The sequence below is a fragment of the Schistocerca cancellata genome, chromosome 6 (assembly GCF_023864275.1).
Source record: "Schistocerca cancellata isolate TAMUIC-IGC-003103 chromosome 6, iqSchCanc2.1, whole genome shotgun sequence".
In the NCBI taxonomy this organism is placed as follows: Eukaryota; Metazoa; Arthropoda; class Insecta; order Orthoptera; family Acrididae; genus Schistocerca; species Schistocerca cancellata.
The window spans coordinates 304,758,256-304,782,968 of NC_064631.1; the positions used below are offsets into that span (position 1 = coordinate 304,758,256).

The following is a 24,713-nucleotide window of genomic DNA, read 5'->3' on the forward strand; positions in this document are numbered from 1 at the left end:
TTTTTTTTTTTTTTAACACACCGTGAAGAAATTATCCGAACGGCACGTAAATTGCTAGATGTGATGTACATGCACGGAGAAACAAATGATTCTTATTTCAGAAAAATTCGATGAAATATTTAAGGGAAAGAGCTTCACGAACTGAGCAAGTCAGTAACGCGTTGGTCCACCTCTGGACATTACGCAAGCATTTATTCGGCTTCTCATTGACTGAGTTGCTGGATGTCTTTCTGAGTGATGTGCCAACTTCTGTCCAATTGGCGCGTTATATCGTCAAATTCTCGAGCTGGTTGGAGAGCCTTGCACCTAATGCACCAAACATTCCCAACTGGGGAGAGATCCGGAGACCTTGGTGGCCACGGTAGGGTTTGGCAATCACGAACACAAATAGTAAAAACTCTTGCCGTGTGCAGCAATCATTATCTAGCTAAAATGTCAGCCTAGGATGGCTTGTAAGCCTAGGATAGCTTGCCATTATGGACAACAAAACGGGGCGTAGACTATCGTCTGCAAGAATGCCGCGGATGAAAACGAAAGGGGTCCTGCTATCATGAAGTGGTATCCCAGACCATAACTTGTGTTTATTGAGCCGTATGTCGGGCGACAGTCAGATTGGCATCCGACCGTCGTCCTGGGCGTCTCCAGATGTCTTCGCTGGTTATCGGGACTCTATGGCAAGCGGGACTGTTTACTGAAGACAATTATATTCCCGCCAATGAGATTCCAGGCGTTTTTTTTTTTAAATCTTATGGGACATAACTGCTAAGGTCATCAGTCCCTGAGCTTACACACTACTTAACCTAAATTATCCTAAGGACAAACACACACACACACAATTCCCGAGGGAGGACTCGAACCTCCGCCGGGACCAGCCGCACAGTCCATGACTGCAGCGCCTAAGACCGCTCGGCTAATCCCGCGCGGCCAGGCGGTGTTACATGCGGTTAAACAGTTATATAAAAACAAGTGTTAATGTCGAAATTCGCTATTCATGCACCTTCAAGTTATTACTTGGAGGTATTGAGGCGAGCCACTTGCGGCCCAGCGAAACACGCAACATCGGAAAAAAAACAGCAGATCTTGAGACGATAGGAGAAGCTTTCAGAATACATGTCGCTCACAACTCACTCGTTTACTTAAGGGAAAAAAATAATCGACCGACTGGCGAATTACGAAATGTGCCAGAAAAATGAATAATTAATTTCACTACTGTTTCCGATATGCCTAGCACGGAAAAGAAGATCGTAAGTGCGTATTGAGTGCCACAATTTTACTGTAATATGTGTCTGTAAACAATGTTCCGAGACTTCTTGCTCTCTGCGTGGGATGTAGAGATTTCTGACTCTCGATACATGCTGGCAGCCGAGGTACAGCAGTCTGTGCGAAAAGCACTGTGTGCCCAGATGAGTGCCTACCAGTTTTAACGTTTGTCCTTCACTCTTATTTAAAGTGATTGAGAAGGCCAGTTTCCAAGGGAACTGCGAGCGTTTGAACAGGGAAGGCAACTTTGTTGGGATGATAGTTAAGCCGGCCGCAGTGGCCGGGCGGTTCTAGGCGCTTCAGTCTGGAGCCGCGCGACCGCTACGCTCGCAGGTTCGAATCCTGCCACGGGCATGGATGTGGGTGATGTCCTTAGGTTGGTTAGGTTTAAGTAGTTCTAAGTTCTCGGGAACTGACGACCTCAGATGTTAAGTCCCATAGTGCTCAGAGCCATTTGAACCATTTTTTGATGATAGTTGACTTTTATGAATGACTTTTAGTCGCGTTGCTTGTCCCCCGGGAACAGTGATTTCTTTTCCGTAATAAAGGGTAGCCTATGTGTTAATTCATGGTGTAGGCTATCTCCATTCCAAATTTCATCAAAATCCGTCCAGCCTTTTCAGCGTGAAGGTGTAACAGACATACACACACATTTATAATATATATATGGGATTCTCTTCCTACATGAGGGTGAAGTTATTGGCTCGAAGAACAAAGATGTGCAGTGCAGTTCTAGGCGAGTAGAGTGGGAAATGGCTTGAGAACAAAACCAAATCAGCATCTTGAAAGACGGTAGCGAGAACTGTCGCCGACAATGAGACCGTCTGCCGTAGCAAAAACGCCGCAGACGTATCCTGATAGCGTTCTCATTTTAGTGGCTGAAAGGTCCGTCTGGCTTCATTCTCGGAAGCAAAAGGTCGTACGCTGCACGTCCCAGTTTTATGGCAACAATAAAAAAGATGGTTGGAGCTTGGAGCGCCCTGCGACGTCGTAAGAGACAGGAAGGGCGGGAGAGTGTGTGTGTGTGTGTGAGAGAGAGAGAGAGAGAGAGAGAGAGATGGCTGTTTGTTCTGTTCTGTGTCTTTGAAGGCGTAGTTAATAGGCTTGGACAACGACTGCTTGAAACGTGACTGGGACAAAACTAAGCATCCGTATCTCTGTAAGTCATGGTAGGTTAGTGTCAAAGTGCCAGACTAGGGCGGCTGACGTCTCGGTATCGACACCAGGTCAGTCATCACTTCTTTCAGCACTGGCAATATTTGTCAAAAAAAACAAAAAAAAAAAACCACCGAGATTCACCACATAAACTATAGTCCCTGATCAAATGGCTGGGTATGTCAGTTCAATTGATCAGTTTATGTGATCGCTCTAAGTTTGTTGATACCAGTGCCTACCAATTGTAATTGTATATTACAGCACTGAGGATGGTCAGTAAGTGACCGAAAATCGATTTTTCGGATAATAAAACAAAAAATACGGCCAATGCTGAGTCTCCTTCCAATTCTATCGACTATTTGGTCGTGGTGCACAGAACACTCCATGGAGTCGCGCCGGTCGGAGTAGCCGAGCGGTTCTAGGCGCTACAGTCTTCAACCGCGCGACCGCTACGGTCGCAGGTTCGAATCCTGCTTCGGGCATGGATGTGTGTCATGTCCTTTGGTTAGTTATGTTTAAGTAGTTCTAAGATCTAGGGGACTGATGACCTCAGCAGTTAAGTCCCATAGTGCTCAGAGCCATTTGAACCATTTGAACCATGGAGTCTCCAATCAATATGTAGAAGTCATTACAGAACTGAATATCGCACTCGCGAACACTGTCAGCATCAGGACAACAAGAAGGAAGCCCCGTAAACAGGGAACTGCAGGGCGTGTTGGAAATCCAAAACCACTCACCAGTGATAGAAATGCCGCTAACAGGAAAACGTGGTCCCGAAACCGTAAAACATGGATTGCGGAGCATTGGAAAAAAGTTATATGTTTAGATGAGTTATTTTTCACGCTGTTTCCAACTTCGGGACGAGTTTACATCTCAAGTGTGAAATTTTGCGCGGGTTCGGTGATGAATCGGATAACCATATCGTGGTTTTCCGTGGGTTCCAGGGATACTGTGTAAGGTCGGATTACTGTCAAAGATTATTTGACCAGTTTGGCTGATCAGGTCCATGCCATGGTACAGTTTTAAACAAGGCTGCGTAATCAGCGACTGTTTATAAATTAGAGTTAAAGCAATTACAGCCCTCAGTCACACAGTCAGAACTGACTGTTTCTACCTGTGGTTTTATATGTATGAGCAGCCCATAGTGGCTCGCCTTCCATGTACTCTTTTTAGATTTTTGTGAAGAAAGCCATTCTCGCTTGATATTTACCTTATACGTGACATGCCATTTTGGATATTTAATTTCTGATGAACGCACTCATAGAAATATTGAAACCTGGTCAAAAGACTTAAATTTTTGTGAAACTTCCTGGCAGATTAAAACTGTGTGCCGGACCGAGACTCGAACTCGGGACCTTTGCTTTTCGCGGGCAAGTGCTCTACCAACTGAGCCACCCAAACACGACACACGCTCCGTCCTCACAGCTTTACTTCTGCCAGTACCTCGTCTCCTACCTTCCAAACTTAACAGAAGCTCTCCTGCGAACCTTGCAGAACTTTCAGGAGTGTAGTTCTGTAAAGTTTGGAAGGTAGGAGACGAGGTACTGGCAGAAGTAAAGCTGTGAGGACGGGGCGTGAGTCGTGCCTGGGTAGCTCAGTTGGTAGAGCACTTGTCCGCGAAAGGCAAATGTCCCGAGTTCGAGTCTCGGTCCGGCACACAGTATTAATCTGCCAGGAAGTTTCATATCAGCGCACACTCCGCTGTAGAGTGAAAATTTCATTCTAGAAACATCCCCCAGTCTGTGGCTAAGCCATGTCTCCGCAATATCCTTTCTTTCAGGAGTGCTAGTTCTGCAAGGTCCGCAGGAGAGCTTCTGTAAAGTTTGGGAAGTAGGAGACGAGGTACTGGCAGAAGTAAAGCTGTGAGGACAGGGCGTGAGTCGTGCTTGGGTAGCTCAGTTGGTAGAGCACTTGCCCGCGAAAGGCAAAGGTCCCAAGTTCGAGTCTCGATCCGGCACACAGTTTTAATCTGCCAGGAAGTTTCATATCAGCGCACACTCCGCTGTAGAGTGAAAATTTCATTTAAAATTTTTGTGGCCGAGGTCTGTAATTGCTTTAACTTTAATTCCATGGTACAGTGTGTATTCTCCAATAATGATGCCGTGTTTCAGGATAACAGGGCCCTTGATAACACAACTTGAACCGTCCGGGACTAGTTTTGTGAGAACGAGGATATATCACAAGCTGCGACATCGTCGCGAAAAAACACAATGACTCGTATATGTAATAAGTTTCCTTTAATTTACGTCTATGGTCACAATCTTTTTTGTTTAACAGATTACCGGTTTCGGTCTTTAATGACCATCATCGGATCTGTTTCATAAAACCGAAGTCCTAATGTACTGCAGCCATAGTGGAGGAGGATATATCGTCGCATCTGCGCTGGCCAGTCAGTCACCACATCGCAGTATTATTTAGCCTTTCCGGTCTACTTAGGAGAGAATGGTGCTCGCTCGCTATCAACCTGGATCATCGTTAGCTGAACTTGGCACTGTTTTGCAGGAAGAATGGGAGAAGATTCACATGAAAATCTTGTAGGACCTGAATTTATCCATTCTGAGACGACTGGAAGCTGTTTTCTTACACCATATTAGCCACGATAATGTGTTGTGTCTCCGTATTTTTGGTCACCTCCTTTATATTGCGAATTATTATAAGGCGTCGTGCCCTCGTAGGCTCACTTTCACCGTTTACTACTAGAGACGTCAGGTTGACGTACATTGTAGGTGGAGGTACCCAAGGTCCCCAGTGGTGGTCTGTATTTCCAGGACTCGCAGCGCCTACAGCCCCCCTTCCCCCCCCCCTTTCCAAAACTGCTCCGCCGTGGCGCCGTGTTCCTCGCGAGTTGAGGCAGGAGGCAAGCGGCTTTGTGGCCCGTCGGCTTTGTCAACTCCCGGTGAAATCCACTCACAATGGGGTGGGGCCCTGGACCTGGCGGCTGTTCTGCTCACAACTGCCGGAGCAGTTTCAAACTCAGCCAGCCCCCCCTCCCCACCCCGTCCAAATACTGCTCTCTGCTTCCCTTATTCTCAATCGGCAGCAGCGAAAGTTAACCACTACTGATCACGGGGCAGGTCTGCTAGACAAATGCAACGGACCCACCGGTAGTATTTCCTGGCGCGAACTGTGTTGGGATTGTGGAATACGTCACGTAGAACGAGCGTTACTTCATCTTTTGTAGTCCTGTCTTCCTCAGCTGCGTGTAATACTGCGGTATATTGATAATTTTTACTTATGGAACGTATGACACAACTGAATAAAACACAATTTTAGTGTCATACGCGTTTCGCCTTTATTTTCTGTAAGGCATCATCAGTGGCCGGGAATATGTACATATGTTTGCTATTTAATTTACATTTTTGTCACTGTGAATATAGGTTATAACCGTTCTGGTGGTTGGTATTTCCTACTAAGTAGTAACGTTTTGCACTGTACTTACAGGTTGCGTGGACAGTTTCTTACATATTACGCTCTTGTTGCAATTTTGGTGTTCTTCTTCTTCTTATGAATGTCAATTTGCGATTTTTTCCCCACATTCCACAGCATTATGAACTCAATGCTTGTTTCAATGCAATGTTTTGGTTTCTGTTGCCGACTGTCGAACGTTTTTGCCTAAGATCGAATGTTATTGCTAAACTTTCGAGTGTAATTATTGAAGTATCTGTGATCTGTTCGTTTATGCATTTGTGTGTGCGTGTGTGTGTGTGTGTGTATGTTATGATATATATATATATAATTTTTTTGGGCTCTGCTTATGTGTGTGTGTGTGTGTGTGTGTGTGTGTGTGTGTGTGTGTGTGTGTGTGTGTGTGTATTTTGGTATGGTACTTTTTTTGTGGGCTGTGTGTGTGTCCAGATGGTGAAGGGGGAAGATTTTTTTTTGGTTTTATGTTATCATTTCCTTAAGCGTAGTAGGGAGCCCTGCTGATGTGTGTTTATTCATTTATCACATGTTTGTTTTCTGCTATGGCTTTCTGGATGTGGAAGTGTTAAAATGGCTCTGAGCACTATGGGACTTAACATCTGAGGTCGTCAATCCCTTAGAACTTAGAACTACTTAAACCTAACGAACCTAAGGACATCACACACATCCATGCCCGAGGCAGGATTCGAACCTGCGACCGTAGCGGCCGCGCGGTTCCAGACTGAAGCGCCTAGAACCGCTCGGCCACAACGGCCGGCTGATGTGGAAGTTTTCTTGCATTTGTGTAAGATGTTTGTCATGGTTGCTTATTATCATTATTTTCATTTCTTGTTCCATGTTTGCAGGATGATGGTTATGGTGTTTTAAATGTTCTGCAAATGTGGAATGGTTCGTTTCATACTTCCAACATCTGATATGTTCTTTGTATCGTGTTTCAAAATTCCTGCATGTCATGCCTATGTATACTGCATCACAACTTTGACATTCAAGTTTATATATTCTTGATTGTTAGAATTTGTCCCTCTTGGTAGCTGGCTGGCTGGCTTAGGTGTGATTGGAGAGTTTGCCGAGGCTTATATGCTATTTTGAAGCCCTGTCTCTTTATGATGTTTGCAACTCTGTGTGTTAGTTTATGTGTGTAGGTGAGTGTGTTTGTAAGTTTTCAGCTTGTGAGTTCTCTTGTATTCTGGAAATGTCGTGTTTGTTTTGTATTTGTGTTTTTATTTTTTGATTGAGCCTGTGTACCACATGTGTGTCATACCCGTTGTTACTAGCTATTTGTATGATTGTACTCATTTCTTGTTCAAAGTTTCTCTCGTTGAGTCTCTGAGTTGCTTGTTCGGTATGTAATTTTGCTGAGATAGGTGATCACAACTGTACCATCGTACGACCTTTTTGCTTCAAATAAAATTTTGAAATACTGAATATAAATAAAATAACTAGTAACGGCCGGAAGTTCATGGGGACGCTCAGCTCAATCTTACGAAGCATGAATATGATGAGGAGAGCTATACGAATCGTATTCAAGTGGAAATTAGAGAGTATAGAGTATTAAATGGACCAGAGGCCTGGACAACTAATGAAGAACTTAGTAACAACTGAAATTATTCGAAGTAGATTTCAAGAAAAGAAAAGTTAGCAACTATGAAGTGAGTTTAAAAAGTTCTGTAAGACTATTTCGTTAACTATAGCAGAAGTAAGAACTTCAAAATGTCACGATCACTTCGTAAAGCATTCATTCAGATTACTGATTTCTGGAGACTATGTTGCCATCTTACGAACTACACTTCAAAGAATCTCGTCCGCTCGCACAATAACTTGTGTCACATGAGAAACAGACATTCCAAGAACATCCACTGCATAGTGCATCGGTATGTCAAAACTAAAATAGTCATTATATGAAATATATTACACAGTGTACCGTATATACACTCTCATGTTCGCTTAGAAATCGCATGATTATTGATGATTCTTCATCTCACCCAATGCATGGCGAGCGCTGCTGCCTCTGGATCCTAGGGTCCCGGATTCTATTCCCGGCCGGCCGGGTTTGGGATTACCCTCGTAATTCGAGTCTGCTTTCTGATTTCCAAACTCTTTCCTTCGTTCCATGCAACGGAAGAGTGGGCCAATCCCCCGCCTCCTCACATCTTCGAAACGCCGTTTCGCTCAGAATGTTGAACGGACTCCCAGTGTCGATTACGCACGTAAGTGACACTTCTCTAAATGAGACAGTAACAACAGGGCTAACGGCAGGAACTGTAATGCAAGTAGTTTCACACAGTAATTCCTCCCTCATGTCTTCCCTACCAATAAGCCGTACATCGCAAATTTCTGTTATGTTTTGCCCGGTGGCGACGCCCTCCGCATCATTGCGGCGTCCGCTGTCTGTCATTTGGCCGGTTGTAGCTGGGATTAGCTGACCTTATTTCAACGTCAGGTCCCGGAGAAATATTTTTATTTTGGTGCCTACCATGATCGTTGCAGAATTGATCGTGATTGCCGTTAAGTGCCTCTATAATCATTTGCGGCGTTTCGTTAATCACGCCTCTTGTTCCTCACGTCAGCATTCTGATTATTCCCACCATTACGGTGCCAGTTGTTATGGTATGGCTGTTGTCGGTTGTCATGCTGATTGTTCCACCGCGAGCGGTTTCTCCTCATCCTACTGCGTTCGTGACAGTTATCAAATGGCTCAGAGCACTATGTTACTTAACATCTGAGGTCATCAGTCCTGTAGAACTTAGAACTACTTAAACCTAACTAACGTAAGGACACCACACACATCCATGCCCGAGGCAGGATTCGAACCTGCGACCGTAGCGGTCGGGCGGTTCCAGACTGAAGCGCCTAGAACCGCTCGGCTACAACGGCCGGCGTGACAGTTATCGCGCGGGCGCGGCCCATAATTACTATTGCCGTCAGTGCGTCTATTATCATTTGCGGCGTTTCGTTTATGACGCCTATTATTCCCTGCGTCAGCATTCCGATCATTCCCACCTTTACGTTGCCAGTTGTTCTGGAATGGATGCTGTCGGTTGTCATGCTGGTTGTCGCACCGCGAGAGGTTTCCCCTCGTCCTACTGGGTTCGTGGCTGTAATCGCGCGGGCGCGACCCATACGTACTTCCTGGGGCTTGCCCACCATTTGATGCACCCTCATTCGCGTCGTACTCCAGCTCTTGTAGGAAGTTTTTGAAAGACTCTAGGCCATACTTATACCTACTAGCTAGTAATATATGTCGAAGATGTGGTGGCAGATTTGTGATACAAATGTGGATGATCTCCGCCGCCCCATACGGATTCTACAGGAACTGATTTCTCTGTACCACGTCGTCGAAGAAGCGCGCCGGACTCGTGAAGCCGGACTGGCTGAAGTTTGGTAGCATTATGATGCCATGTTTCACTTGTTCCTGGACCGTTTCTGACTAGTCGGCCGAAAGGAATTCCTCATAGAACTCGTAATCCGTGTTGCAATTTCCCGCAACCGATCTCATTCGTAATGCCGGTTCTCGTTCGAGATAGCCGCACATAAACTCGTATCTTATCTGCGTGAGGCCATGTGGGAGGAAAGGAAAATTGGAACTGGTCAGCCCAGGCTTGAGGATGATTTCCGTTATTATCGTCTCTGAACGCTTCAAATCGCCTGACGGTGAGGAAATGTTTATGGTCGGAATCGTGCGTTTCCTCTCTCGGAGAAAGCACGCGGAAATTATCGTATTTCGTTCGTCCTAGCGCCACTTCACTTTCGTGCCTGAGATCAAAGTCGTCCTTACGGCCCGAGTCTCTGTCCTCATTGTATCGCCTTTTTTATTGTTTCCTTAACTCGCTTCATCTAGTAAATATATGCGCTCATTTAAGTCCTCAGTAGCCCCTCTTTGTCTCCTTTTGACGTCAAACTGCCCTAGTTGAAATCTTCCTCTGTTACGTTTACTGGTGTCGGCACGGTTTGTCCACTACCCACCCGCAGATGAACTTATATGACTCTGCTGTACACAAGTTTTCCTAGATCCCGCTTCACCCTAGAGTTCCTCCTGGCAGTTTAGTGTCAGTTGTAGGAAACGCTCTTCGAGGGAACAAATAACCAAATGTTGTTATCTATCCCAGCATCAGCGGACCTATTGTCCTCCGCCCTCCAGCTTTCCAGCAACGCTAACACTACTTAACGTTCCTGTTGACACTGTTCCGTAAGAGCCTGGAAATCCCGCTCTATTCAGTTGCTGCATACTACGCTCGCCTTTGTCACGCATACCTGCGTCGCTTCTATTGTGTGGAGACGCTGTTCAATGCATTCAAATCTCGGCCCAAGTTCAGAGACGATAGATTCCTTAATGTTCGTTGATACTTCCTATAATTTGCCTTGTACTTTACCCAGTTGCTCGGAATTCGCCGTCATCTGCGCTCCTAAATCTTCATTGCTAGCGAAGATCCGCGCCTCTTATTGGTTTTATTATTCACAGTCATCTGCACCCCATAATTTTCAAATATGTGTGCACTGTTCGCGATCATTAGCGCCTCAAATAGCACCATGAACTGCGCCCAATCAGGTAAACACGGCACTTGGTCCGTGGCTATGCTGTTGACGAATCCAGCAAATATGTTGTGCGCACTTTGGGAACTCCGTGTTGCACATTGTCCCTCAGAGCTTACTGGTAGTAGCTGTTTCGCACTTTGTGAGGGTAATACTCCAGTATCACTACTGAAGTCAGTTGCACAGAACGAATCGTTTGATTCGCTAACACTCTGGGAAGCGGAAATATTGTTTAGTTCGTTTGCGATGTTTTCCGGTCCCCTAGGCGAAATTTCTCCGGAAGGCACGGTATTTTCTGTTTCGTTGCGTCTCGAGTTGCTCTCAGAGCGGCTACGCGTGTCTATCATTTATAGCTGACTAATTTCGTGCACCAGTCACCTACTACAACAATACTGCTTGGTATGCGAAAATTCTTAAACGCTCCTAGCACAAAAATTATCGTACGTTACGCGTAGACGACAACGAGATTGCATTAACCTAACACAAGTAATATATTTCGCACGCAAAACAATGACAAATTACGTATACGTACTTAAAATACGTACCCGGAAATTGATATGGTCACATGCTCCTACCATCGGATTATGAATTAACACAATCAGGGTCGGCATATGATAGGCATCTTTACAATTAAGGGTATCTTCACAATTGATCTGAATATGGGGGGGGGGGGGAGGTAAAGTGTGGCCTTAATACAACTGTTGCGCAAACTGAATGCTGTAGGACGTGCCGTACATGAGAGCTGGATGAAGCATGGAGTGGAATTTCAGCAGTGAGAGCGTAAACAAAAATTCTGGGAAAAGAACATTTATTACATCAGTAAATTCAATGACAGTGTATAGTGAGTAATATGACGGTTGTTGTTGCCTCCAATCTATTACGTCGCATATTAATTAACCCTAGAACTTTACTTCGGAGTCCCCTGCAAGGTCTATGATCTATGGAAGAGGAATGATCAAAGGACAGTTTAATCACGAACACTTACATTCACACGCACGTGAGAGACTAAGAAGAAGGAAAATAACTAAAAAAACATCACCACAGCACACGTGGGTAGCAAGAGGGGCTGTTCCCTTGATTTTAACATGCGGGATAAATGAATGAAATTTCTATTAAAAGTGAATTGCTATAAAAATGAAGCATAATAAAGATTCACAGTTAATTCATATGCTCTATAGCGGAAGATCACTGTGGCCTTGGCACTGCAACCTTTCTCATTACATCACGACCACGTGGTCCTCACGAACAAAAGGGTGCACAAAGAAAGTTATCAAGTGAGACTAATTCCACAAAATTCAGTCATAAAATCACGGAAATCACACGCAATATATATAATTTGCGAAATGGATACTAAACAAAATGGACCGAATCACAATAAACTCAACACGGCTCCACGTGTTTGATTAACAGTTCAACTGAACAATAGCCTACACCGTCCCTGGATTTTAACGCTTTTAAAACTCGCAAATCAGCAAGTAAAATTTGTCACACACTATAATGAACTGTGAACGATGAAAGGAATAATTTATTTTGACTAGCGTCCCATGAAACACTCGAGGAGCATTCGCTCTCCAAACAAAACCGCCCCCGTACCTTCGGAAGTGGCCAGAGGAACCCCTATTTTGGTGCCAACCTATACAAAAGGTTCGTACAAGGCAAACAGAAACCTCTTTGCTACATGGTACGTGTTTCTTACACAGGGCTATTCTGATACAGTGGCAGACTACTACACTTCAACGGATCTACACACTGAAATCCTTGCACACTCTCATTCATACATTCAACTGATCGGACAAGAAGAGGAATGAATAGATACATTGAAATAAGGCACTTAAACGTATCAAGCATGCGTGTGGGGTTCCGACAAGTACCAATACCCTAATGAAATATTAACACTAAATATGGCCGGCCGCGGTGGTCTAGCGGTTCTGGCGCTGCAGTCCGGAACCGCGGGACTGCTACGGTCGCGGGTTCGAATCCTGCCTCGGGCATGGGTGTGTTTGATGTCCTTAGGTTAGTTAGGTTTAAGTAGTTCTAAGTTCTAGGGGACTTATGACCTAAGATGTTGAGTCCCATAGTGCTCAGAGCCATTTGAACCATTTGAACACTAAATATGGATAATATACTGTGGCCACCACAAACACACTCTGCTGCTCAGTCTTTTCCCTTTTCTTCTTTACATCTATGGTAACGGTCGATTTGCACCAACAACTGAGGTGCTAGAGGCAAACAAATGAAGCTGTGTGCTGTGGCAGAATCATGAAGCGGCTCATGCAGAGACCCTTCAAAGGTCTTCGATAGCCTTTAGCATCAGCGATGTGTTTTAATGTTACTGGCTCTTGTTCTCTATATTTTGGGTCCAAAGGTAACCGTTATTAATACTGTATTGCAATATGCTGTCTCATATCGCATTGGGTGAGATGATGATGTTTGATGTGTGGGGCGCTAAACTGCACGGTCATCAGCGCCCGTATGAAGTCCCAAGTTTTGTCCAATGTTTTTCACGATCCACTGTAGCCACTGTCACGGGTGATGCTGATGAAATGATGAGGACAAGACAAACATCTAGTCACCGTATTTTTAAGTCTCAAGGGAGAGAATTTGAATGGAATTTCTGAATAGTGTCGCTTCTTAATGTCGAAGCAATTCTGGGCACTGATTGTATGCATGCCCAACAGGTGGTAATTGAGCTGGCCGAAGGAACCTTGTCGGTTAAAATTGGGGAAGGTTCCACGATACTTGTTTTCAATGAATGCGTCCAGCGTGACGAATCTGAGGTAAGCTGCTTGAAATTTTGTACTCGGTCCCAATCGCGACCCGAACTGGAGATCCTTGTCAACTACGTTAGTGGGTTGAGCTATCCATCAGACGAGCATAACAGAGATGCTGTTTTGCGAAGATTGCGGAGAGGTGTAGTGCCGACGTCGGAGCGTTGGAAGTTGACCAACAGAGGCTAGACCACCACATTTAGGGGAGTCATTCGCGGGTATTTTCGGATGCGCCTGGAGCGATCCAAGGCTTCATATATCAATTTATGGTACTTGAGCACAACCCATTCTTCGTGAAGTCATACCCCATTCCACTGACGTGTAAGGCGCAAGTGGAAAAGGAGATTAATGACATGCTGGACCAGCGCGTGATTGAACGAGCGGTAAGCTCGTACAATCCACCATTTCTTGTACTTCCAAAGCGTGATGCGTCTGCACGCTTAGTGTTAGACTCAAGGCAGGTGAATTCCATTATTATACCTGAAACGGACAGACCGCAGAACTTGGACGAGCTTTTACAACGGTTCCATGTTGTAAAAGTCTTGTTGTCAATTGATTTACGCGCAGGCTTTTGGCCAATTACTCTTCACCCCTCTTGGAGACCGTAAACTGCGTTTCTGTGTTATGGGAACTGTTATCATTTAAAACCCTTGTGGGCTGAATATCTCATCAGCCTCCTTTATTAGAGACGTTAACAGCATCATTCCGGAGGATCTGCGATCACGCGTTACTCTATAAGTGCACGACATTCTGGTGGCAGAAAAGTCATGGGCTGATCACAATGAAGTGGTGGACCGCTTATTGAAAGCCTTTGAAAAGGCGGGACTGACTGTCAAAATTCTTACGTCACATCGTATCTGCGGACGGGATACGACCCGACCCGAACATAATTAGTGCGATTGCGGAATGCGCAACTGCAACTAGCAAAAAACAGTTAAGAGGTTTTATAGGATTCTGTAATTTCTACAAGCGTTTTGTGAACCTAAACTTGACCTCCACACCACTTGTTTGTGCCCTGACTGGGAAGAATGCCCTGTGGATCTGGAACCAGTAGGTGCAAGACGAATTTACGAAACTCAAAGACCGAGCGAGGTGGCGCAGTGGTTAGCACACTGGACTCGCATTCGGGAGGACGACGGTTCAATCCCGTCTCCAGCTATCCTGATTTAGGTTTTCCGTGATTTCCCTAAATCGTTTCAGGCAAATGCTGGGATGGTTCCATTGAAAGGGCACGGCCGATTTCCTTCCCCATCCTTCCCTAACCCGAGCTTGCGCTCCGTCTCTAATGACCTCGTTGTCGACGGGACGTTCAACACTAACCACCACCACCACCAGAAACTCAAAGAGGCGCTAGTCAATGCACCTATTCTTGCGCACCCCGACCTATCGCAGGATTTCTGTGTCACGACTGACAGCTCGTTGTCCAAGCAGAGGATATCAACGACCCATCCTCTTGGAAAACAATTTCTGTCGCAAGTCGGGTGCACACTAGCTGTGAAAGAAATCAGTCGGTTACAGAATTGGAGTCGCTCACGATCGTGTGGGCGTTTACCAAAGTCCGGTAGTACCTATTTGGTGGAACGACAAGGATGTTTACCGACCACCGGGATCTGCAGTTTCTGATGATCGCTAAACTTTCCCACAAGAGACTAACAAGGTGGGCATCGTACCTCCAAGAATTGAGGTTTACGATGGAGTACATTCCCGGGGACGAAAACATCATTGCAGACGCTCTCTCGCGTGTACCCGTAGGATTAGTACATGCAGAAAATGGTGATCCTGGAGAGAACAACTTCAGCGTCCTATACCTGAAAGGGGTGGGCCGGCCGTTGTGGCCGAGGGGTTCTAGGCGCCTCAGTCCGGAACCGCGCTGCTGCTACGGTCGCAGGTTCGAATGCTGCCTCGGGCATGGATGTGTGTGATGTCCTTAGGTTAGTTAGGGTTGAGTAGTTCTAAGTCTAGGGAACTGATGACCTCAGATGTTAAGTCCCATAGTGCTCAGAGCCATTTGAACCATTTGAAACGGGGGGCCAGGAGAAAATTCCATAACAACTTCTCCACGGGACATCGCACACCAGCAGGACAGAGATGAGGTGTTGAAGGATATCAAAGAAAAATGGGGCGATCGCGGTAACGCGGCGATTCCTCACATCTGTTTAATAAAATACGGCGTTCTATTCAAAAGACGTGGTCAGACGGTACGCGTTGGCTGCTATGTACTTGTGGGCAGATTAGTGTGGTACATACACTCGAGTTACGGGCATTACGGCGTGAGGAAATGCTTCGAGAAATTGCGTGAGACCTGTTACTTTAATGACATGCTCAGGCGAATACGTCGCGTCATTAGAGTGTGCGGGCCATGCCAGCGAGCTAAACCATCCGCAGTGACGTGCGCTGCAGCTCTCCACCCAATAATCCCCACGAAGTTATGTGAGATTGCCGCAGTCGACTTGTTCGGACCAGTGACCCGTACTTTTCTCTATGTACTGGTGGCTGTGGAACTGACGTCCAAGTTTGTTTCCCTCATGCCACTGAGGAGAGCAACTGGCAACACTGTGGCAAAGGCGTTCGCAAACAACTTCCTGCGAGAAGTGGGACCTGTGAAGAGGGTGACGATGGTCCACAGTTTCGTTCTAAAGAATTGTTACTAATTCTGAGGCGTCTGGTAGTGAGGCCTATATTCATTTTAGTCTACCAAGCGATCTGTAAACCCGCGGAACGCGTGCTACGAGAACTGGCAAAGTCATGCAAAATCTACTGCCGCAGTAACCACAGAACTTACGACAAACATCTGAAATCGTTTCAGGACATACTAAACGAACTGCCGCATTCATCGACCAGGTTATCACCAATGAACACATGGAACCGCCGAGGAAGTTTCCTAGCCAAACGAATGGAGACTACGGCGTCAAGTAATTGTAGACTTAGCACTAAAGAACATTAAACAGGCTGCAAAGGCTAAAAAAGGGCATATAAGAAAGGTGTTAGAACGATTGTATTTCAGATTGGACAAAAGGTCCTCGTCAGAAACCACAAGCTTTCAAATAATCGTTTTGCCCTGTGCGAAAAGTTTCTCAGAGTTTTCAGTGGACCATATCGGGTGCGAAGCATTCCACACCCCAACGCACTGGTAGTGGAGACACTCCGATCCAAACCATAGAAAGGTCTGCACCACATCCCCAGTGTAAGGTCAGTCCTCGAGTGAGCGGAAGCTGCGGATGAGGGAATCGCCGTATGTTGGGTGGCAATAGACTTAATCACCACATTCTGCTATCCTTATATTCTTGTACATAATAATTAAGATATGTGTATAATTCCTTGTGACATAGTGCAATAATAATTAATAAACAAGTTATGTATCCAAATGGAGACGCTGAAAATATGTGTACTTAATGACAAGGTGTTATTCCTCTTAAAATAAATGTTTTAATTAATGCTGCCATATTTCTGTGTTCATTTACTTTCTTGACGTAATCTACGAGCATCTCGGTGACCACCAAGAAGCATAGGGCCAGCATACAGAATAAGGGGTCTAAGGCGCTGCAGTCGTGGACCGTGCGGCTGGTCCCGGCAGAGGTTCGAGTCCTCCCTCGGGCATGGGTGTGTGTGTTTGTCCTTAGGATAATTTCGGTTCAGTAGTGTGTAAGCTTAGGGACTGATGGCCTTAGCAGTTAAGTCCCATAAGATTTCACACACATTTGAACGGAATAAGGTAGGAAAATCCATGGTTAGAGAACAGTAACAGATGGTTTCGTTCTGGCCAGAGTGTATTCTAGTAGGTGTTCTATGTGGTACTATGGGTGTTGTATTTATGTATACGTCATGAAGTAGTTGGTAGTAGGTCGCATGTGTTCTGTGTTGTACTGTAAGTGCGTTATTAGTCTGACTACCTAATTAAGTAACCAGAATTTGTTGTGTTATATGTGGAGATGGCAGTATTCAGTCTGGGTGAATGTTGATTGTGTGAGGCCATGAATGCAAACAACAATAAACAAATTAGATTTCAACTTTTCTTTTATAAAATCGTGACGAAACTAATATTTTATACCAAATCACGGTAAATAGGCTTGATTAAGTTTTATTTCCTTATCTGTAAAGCTACTGGGAACATTATATTTTTACACCTCATCACGGTGCTTAGAATAGATCCATTTTAATGCCCAATTGTTAATTTCTGGGGAAATTCATTATATTGTTTCATTAATTCACAGCAATAATTAAGTTTTTGTTTTCTCGCTTTTGTCGTCAAAAGTATGGATTTCGGTCTAGTTTGTACGATCTATCTGCTGGAATATTTCTGTAAGTCTAGATGTGATATTTCACGGCGAGGCTGCAGACAGAGGGCCAAAGCCGGCGGCGCTGTTGTCGCGTCATTGGAATGCGGCATTTACCGGTTCCTGTGAATGCGGAGTCCAATGGCTATCAGCGAGCCCACGTGAGCCGATTAGCGCGGTGGGCGCCCAACACAAAGAGCCGCGCGGCCGACTCTTCCTTTGGACAGAACAGAGGACCTCACTACCTGGACACAATTTCGCTGACCTGGGCCAGACGGCAGGTGACGTCATATCCAGTGTAGGCTGAGCATGCCGTACTGAAGCGCTGACAACACCGCTAGGTGCACCCGACCTGTACCTGACACCTACACTACTGGCTGTTAAAATTGCTACACCACGACCATAACGTGCTACAGACGCGAAATTTAATCGACAGGAAGAAGATGCTGTGATATGCAAATGATTAGCTTTTCAGAGCACTCACACAAGGTTGGCGCCGGTGGCGACACCTACAACATGCTGACACGAGCAAAGTTTTCAACCGATTTCTCATACACAAAGAGCAGTTGACCGGCGTTGCCTGGTGAAACGTTGTTGTCATGCCTCGTGTAAGGAGGAGAAATGCGTACCATCACGTTTCCGACTTTGATAAAGGTCGGATTGTAGCCTATCGCGATTGCGGTTTATCGTATCGCGACATTGCTGCTCGCGTTGGTCGAGATCCAATGACAGCAGAATATCGAATCGTTGGGTTCAGGAGGGCAATATGGAACGCCGTGCTGGATCCCAACGGCCTCGTATCACTAGCAGTCGAGATGACAGGCATCTTATCCGCATGGCTGTAACGGATCGTACAGCCACGAGTCTACAGATGGGGACGTTTGCAAGACAACAACCACCTGCACGAACAGTTTGACGACGTTTGCAGCAGCATGGATTATCAGCTCGGAGACCATATCTGCGGTTACCCTTGACGGTGCATCACAGACAGGAGCGCCTGCGATGGCGTACTCAAAGACGCACCTAGGAGAACGAATGGCAAAACTTCATTTTTTCGGATGAACCGAGGTTCTGTTTACAGCATCATGATGGTCGCATCCCTGTTTGACGACATCGCGGTGAACGCACATTGGACGCGTGTATTAGTCATCGCAATACTGCCGTATCATCTGGCGTGATGGGATGGGATGCCACTGGTTACACGTCTCAGTCACCTCTTGTTCGCATTAACGGCAGTTTGAACAGTGGACGTTACATTTCAGATTTGTTACGACCCGTGGCTCTACCCTTCATTCGATCCCTGCGAAACCCTACATTTCAGCAGTATAAGGCACGACCGCATGTTACAGGTCCTGTACGGGTCTTTCTGGATACAGAAAATGTTCGACTGCTGCCCTGGCCAGCACATTCTCCAGATTTCTCACCAATTGAAAACGTCTGGTCAATGGTGGCCGGGCAAATGGCTGGTCACAATACGCCAGTCACTTCTCTTGATGAACTGTGGTATCGCGTTTAAGCTGCATGGGCAGCTGTACCTGTACACGCCATGCAATCTCTGTTTGACTCAATGTCCAGGCGTATCAAGGCCGTTATTACGGCCAGAGGTGGTTGTTCTGGATACTGATTTCTCAGGATGTGTGCACCCAAATTGCGTGAAAATGTAATCACATGTCAGTTCTAGTATAATGTATTTTTCCAATGAATACCCGTTTATCATCTGGATTTCGTATTGGTGTAGCAATTTTAATGGTCAGTAGCGTATCAAAAGCGTCGCGGGCAGTGCTTCTTCACGAGCCAGCCTCCTGTGATATCAATGGAGAAGCGTGCGCCGAAGAACAGTTTGTCACTGCAATGCACGCAGTGCACCGAGAGGGTGTACTAAGCATGACTGTGGCCATTGCGAGCCGGCAAACGACGCATAATATCGCAGACAGTGGACAGTGCTGTCTGTTGCCCAGGGGGGCATGCAGAAGAACTCCTTAGTGCCACCCTTGCACGGGGACTCGCCAGTGATCACCCATCGAGCCACGGCAACGCGGGCATTACCTGGCACGGCTCCCATATTCTGTGCTCATTAGACTGTTCAAATGGTTCAAACGGCTCTGAGAACTATGGGACTTAACATCTGAGGTCATCAGTCCCACAGAACTTAGAACTACTTCAAGCTAACTAATCTAAGGACATCAGACACATCCGTGCCCGAGGCAGGATTCGAACCTGCGACCGTAGCGGTCGCGCGGTCCCAGACTGAAGCGCCTAGAATCCCTCGCCCACACCGGCTGGCGAACGGAAGAGAATCAAAGTATTTGAGATACAGTGCTACAGACGAATGTTGAAAATTAGGTAGACTGGTAAGATAAGGAATGAAGATGTTCTCAGCAGAATTGACGAGGAACATATAGATAACACTGGCAAGAAGAAGCGACTGGATGACAGGAAACCTGTTAAGACATCAGGCAATAACTTCCAAGGTACTAGAGGGAGGTGTAGAGGGCTAAAACTGTAGAGGGAGAGGGAGATTGGGATACATCCAGGAAATAATTGAGGAAGTAAGTTGCAAGTGCTACTGCGAGATGAAAGGGTTATGGGAAAGAAATTCATGGCGGTCCACACCAGACTAGTCTGAAGGCTGATGACTTATAAATAAATAAAAATATAAACAAATGAAATAAAAAAGAGGATCTCTTCAGGCGCTAGGCGCTACAGTCTGGAACCGCGCGACTGCTACGGTCGCAGGTTCGAATCCTGCCTCGGGCATGGATGTGTGTGACGTCGTTAGGTTAGTTACGTTTAAGTAGTTCTAAGTCTAGGGGACTGATGACCTCAGATGTTAAGTGCCACGGTGCTCAGAGCCACTTTTGGATCTCTTCACTGTGGAGCAAAAAGTATATTTTATCTAATGCAACCTATACTTTTTAAGTTTTCTTTTCTCTATGATTTTTACTCACTGTCGTCTATTGCTGATCACAAAGTGCAGTTCTCTACATATAATACAACTTGAGTAAGGTGAAAACGGTGCCAGAAGCGGGGCTTCTCGGCCACAGACAGCTGCTGTGTGACATCCAGAGCGCGCACTGTCAGCGGCGAGAGTGCGCGCCTCCCCTGTACCGCCGGCTGCAGGCCCCCGTCTGCGTGGCCGGGCTCCATCTCGACCCGGCCGCCAGCTAAACGGCAGGCGTTTAGCGGCGACGGCTCTAATGAAATTATCAGCGCTGCCTGCCACTGCCGCCGGCTGCCGCTTTACGCCTTATCGCGTATAAGGCGGCTCTCGCCAAACCCGACGCTCCCTAATGCCGAGCTGCGGATGTTCTCGCGGAAGCTCCGCTGTGTCTGCCAACACTGCCTTCCACCGCCGTCTCAGGATGCTCGCCAAACACGGGAACAGGACGTGCTCCGGCATTCACACACACCAGCGTATAATAAGCATACCGCGCAAATACTAGGGACGTTCGATGAATAATGCAACACTTTCTTTCCGGGAAGTAGGTTGTTTTTATTCTACACTAGTGGCCATTAAAATTGCTACACCAACAAGAAATGCAGATGATAAACGGGTATTCATTGGACAAATATATTATACTAGAACTGACATGTGATTACATTTTCACGGAATTTGGGTGCAGAGATCCTGAGAAATCAGTACCCAGAACAACCACCTTCGGCCGTAATAACGGCCTTGATACGCCTGGGCATTGAGTCAAACAGAGCTTGGATGGCGTGTATGGGTACAGCTTCCCATGCAGCTTCAACACGATACCACAGTTCATCAATAGTAGTGACTGGCGTATTGTGACGACCCAGTTGCTCGGCCACAATTGACTAAACGTTTTCAATTGGTGAGAGATCTGGAGAATGTGCTGGCCAGGGCAGCAGTCGAACATTTTCTGTATCCAGAAAGGCCCGTACAGGACCTCCCACATGCGGTCGTGCATTATCCTGCTGTAATGTAGGGTTTCGCAGGGATCTAATGAAGGGTAGAGCCACGGGTCGTAACGCATCTGAAATGTAAAGTCCAAAGTAACGTTCAAAGTGCCATCAGTGCGAACAAGAGGTGACCGAGACGTGTAACCAATACCACCCCATACCATCACGCCGGGTGATACGCCAGTATAGCGATGACCAATACACACTTCCAATGTGCGTTCACTGCAATGTCGCCAAACACGGATGCGACCATCGTGATGCTGTAAAGAGAACCTAGATTCATCCGAAAAAATGACGTATTGACATTCGTGCACCCAGGTTCGTCGTTGAGTACACCATCGCAGGCGCTCGTGTCTGTGATGCAGCGTCAAGGCTAACCGCAGCCATGGTCTCCGAGCTGATAGTCCGTGCTGCTGCAAACGTCGTCAAACTGTTCGTGCAGATGGTTGTTGTCTTGCAAACGTCCCCGTATGTTGACTCAGCGATCGAGACGTGGCTGCACGATCCGTTACAGCCATGCGGATAAGATGCCTGTCATCTCGACTGCTAGTGATACGAGGCCGTTGGGATCCAGCACGGCGTTCCGTATTGTAACCTCCTGAACCCACCTATTCCATATTCTGCTAACAGTCATTGGATCTCGACCAACGCGAGCAGCAACGTCGCGATATGATAAACCGCAATCGCGTTACGCTACAATCCGACCTTTATCAAAGTCGGAAAAGTGATGGTACGCATTTCTCCTCCTTAAACGAGGCATCACAACAACGATTCACCAGGCAATGCCGGTCAACTGCTGTTTGTGTATGAGAAATCGGTTGGAAACTTTGCTCATGTCAACACGTTGTAGCTGTCGCCACCGGCGCCAATCTTGTGTGAATGCTCTGAAATGCTAATCGTTTGCATATCACAGCATCTTCTTCCTGTGGGTTAAATTTCGCGTCTGTAGCACGTCATCTTCGTGGTGTCGCAATTTTAAAGGCCAGTAGCGTACTAATTGTCTCGGAGTTACATTTATGTTTGGTGACAAGCTACAGTTCCAAATATTGAAATTTATTTCTGAGATTAATCCTGTCATAGGTAAAGATGAACTCCCTAAAGCGACATTTGAAAATCTGTGCCAGACCGGGACTCGAACCCACGATCTCCCACTAAAAACGAACGTTTGCGATCTCTTTCTTCTCGTAGATTATTAATTCAGTCACTCGCACATCTTATGAATAAACATATATATACATCGAAGACTGGCCTGTGACCAAACGGATAACGATAGTCTATGACTTCTCTTTCTCTTGATCCTAAAACCTGCATGAGAACCACGAGACGTGCTAGTTTGGATAAATGGATTTATAATGTATGAGAAGAAGTAGATAGCTATGTAACGTATGGAAGTTTGCGTTGGCCCGGAAGGCGTGCTCGCGACAAGTTCGAGTCCCGGTCGGACAAAAGTTTTCGTACGTCTATACCTATTACAGTTAAGCTGAATTTCAGGAATAAATTTCAAAATTTCTCGGAGAGCACTCTAAGAAAGTTTACATAGCGTACACCGAAAAATTTAATAAAACAAATCCGTCGCGGAAACTTGATGGTTTTGTGAGACGAGTGTGTTGTTCTTACGTGTCATGTGTTTTGGTTCTGTACGTGTGTTTATAGTGTGAAATATACGTTGTTACTGATGTAGGCGCACATTAAATGCCACTGCACAACTCGGGCGCACGTGCTACGACATTTACCCTGTTTCACAGCAACGGGAAACATTTGCTGCCTTGTCGGCTCTGTTGGCCGCTCCAAAGATAGCGATGCGCGTGTTCCCACTGACGTCAGAGATAACACTCCGAGTGGCTCACTGCTTCAGGTTATTACTGTAGCTGCAGCTTTGATCCTCACACAACAGTGGGCAAATGCATCCGAAGGCTGCTGCTCGTTTTTCCTTGGCGGTGTTTTCCGTTTCTCTTCCAATGACAAACCCCCAATCGGAATAGTTCATTTCTGTAGCATAAACCTTTTTTAAAAACGATTATCCTGGACATCACAAACAAATACCTCATTTCAGTATCGGCTATGGGAGACTCTGTGTGTGTGCGCGTGTTTTGGGCGCCCAACTGTGAGGTTGTTTGAGATTTTCAACGCCCACGCTGCAATAATCTGCGACGAATGTGGCCATAACAGGTGAAATGAAGTTTGTATAATATACACTTCTACCCATTATAACTGCAGCACTAGAAAGCAAATAACGATGTTTTACTTATCGTAAATATACAGAATAGTAGGAGGTATACGTGATTGCATTTGTTGGTGTTCCAGGAGGCGGGGCATACGGAAGTGTTTATTAAAAATGTATCACAGTTGCAGCACATATATGTTTTTGCCTATTTTCGGACCTACTGAGGCTGCATGAAAGCGCCTGATCTTAATGACAACCATCTAAAGTTGTACGTGAATCACACAATGACGGTAGACTATATTCGTAAGCTCATTATACAAGTGAGAAACAAGTTTGATTCGGACTTGCGCAGAGAGTGTATGAATATTGTGACATTTATCTACGGTCACAGAGTGATACATCCATTGCCAATTTTAGATGCTTGTATTAAGATCAGACACTTAATGAAATAAAAAGATTGCTAGTCCTACATCAACAAAACTTTGAAAGTGCTTAAATGTTACTAGTCACGACCGGATTTGGCCGCTAGACTGGTGCAGATGCAGCGCTCCTGCAAATACCTCCAACGTCTGCCTGATCGGAATGTTCGTCGAGTCCCACATTATGGGCGTGAAGATGCAGTTTTCTGGTTTCCAAATGGATTGAAATTATATTGGAAAGTAGCAGTTACAGATGTTTAAATATATAATGAGAACTGACTTGATTATACAGAGAGTTCCAGAAAGATTCATTCGTTTTCACAAGACTAAACCTTCTAGATGAATGAAGATAGAAACTTGCATTTTAACTGACGCATAGTAGTACAGTATTTTTATATTCAAACTAGCGACCTGTCCTAGCTTCGCACTGTTAGCACTAACTATGTATGACTGGACTACTTGTCTGGCGTAGTAGAAATGAATTTAATACACGAACCTTCCTCGTGAAACAGTCTGCTAGTGAAAACCGTAACGAAATCCACAGACAGAAAAGCCAGGCAGGAGCTTTAAGTTACAGTATGTATACAAGAAGAAGATACGTACAAATTCTGTCAACAATAATTTTGTGTGGGTCAGTGTTGTGCTAATCTTTCAACTGTACTCTACTTCGGCAACTTGTGTGTCGCTAACTCACCCCAGTTGTCGACCTGGGGAAAGGGGGCCTACACTTTAACGTGAAATCCGAACCACGAGTCATTTCTAGCGAGTCTCCACATCATTGAGAAGTGAATGCTAG

At 45.7% G+C, this 24,713-nt stretch overlaps 1 protein-coding gene across 1 annotated transcript in view; it reads left to right on the plus strand.

The window, feature by feature from the left end:
- LOC126088305 (calcium-binding protein P-like) overlaps nucleotides 1–20,578 on the plus strand; it is a 44,099-nt gene extending 23,521 nt beyond the window's left edge. Inside the window, exon 3 of the mRNA XM_049906435.1 lies at nucleotides 20,436–20,578. Within this exon, the coding sequence (XP_049762392.1) occupies nucleotides 20,436–20,578 (143 nt within the window). The remainder of the gene's footprint in view (nucleotides 1–20,435) is intronic.
- The last annotated feature ends 4,135 nt before the right edge of the window (nucleotides 20,579–24,713 follow it).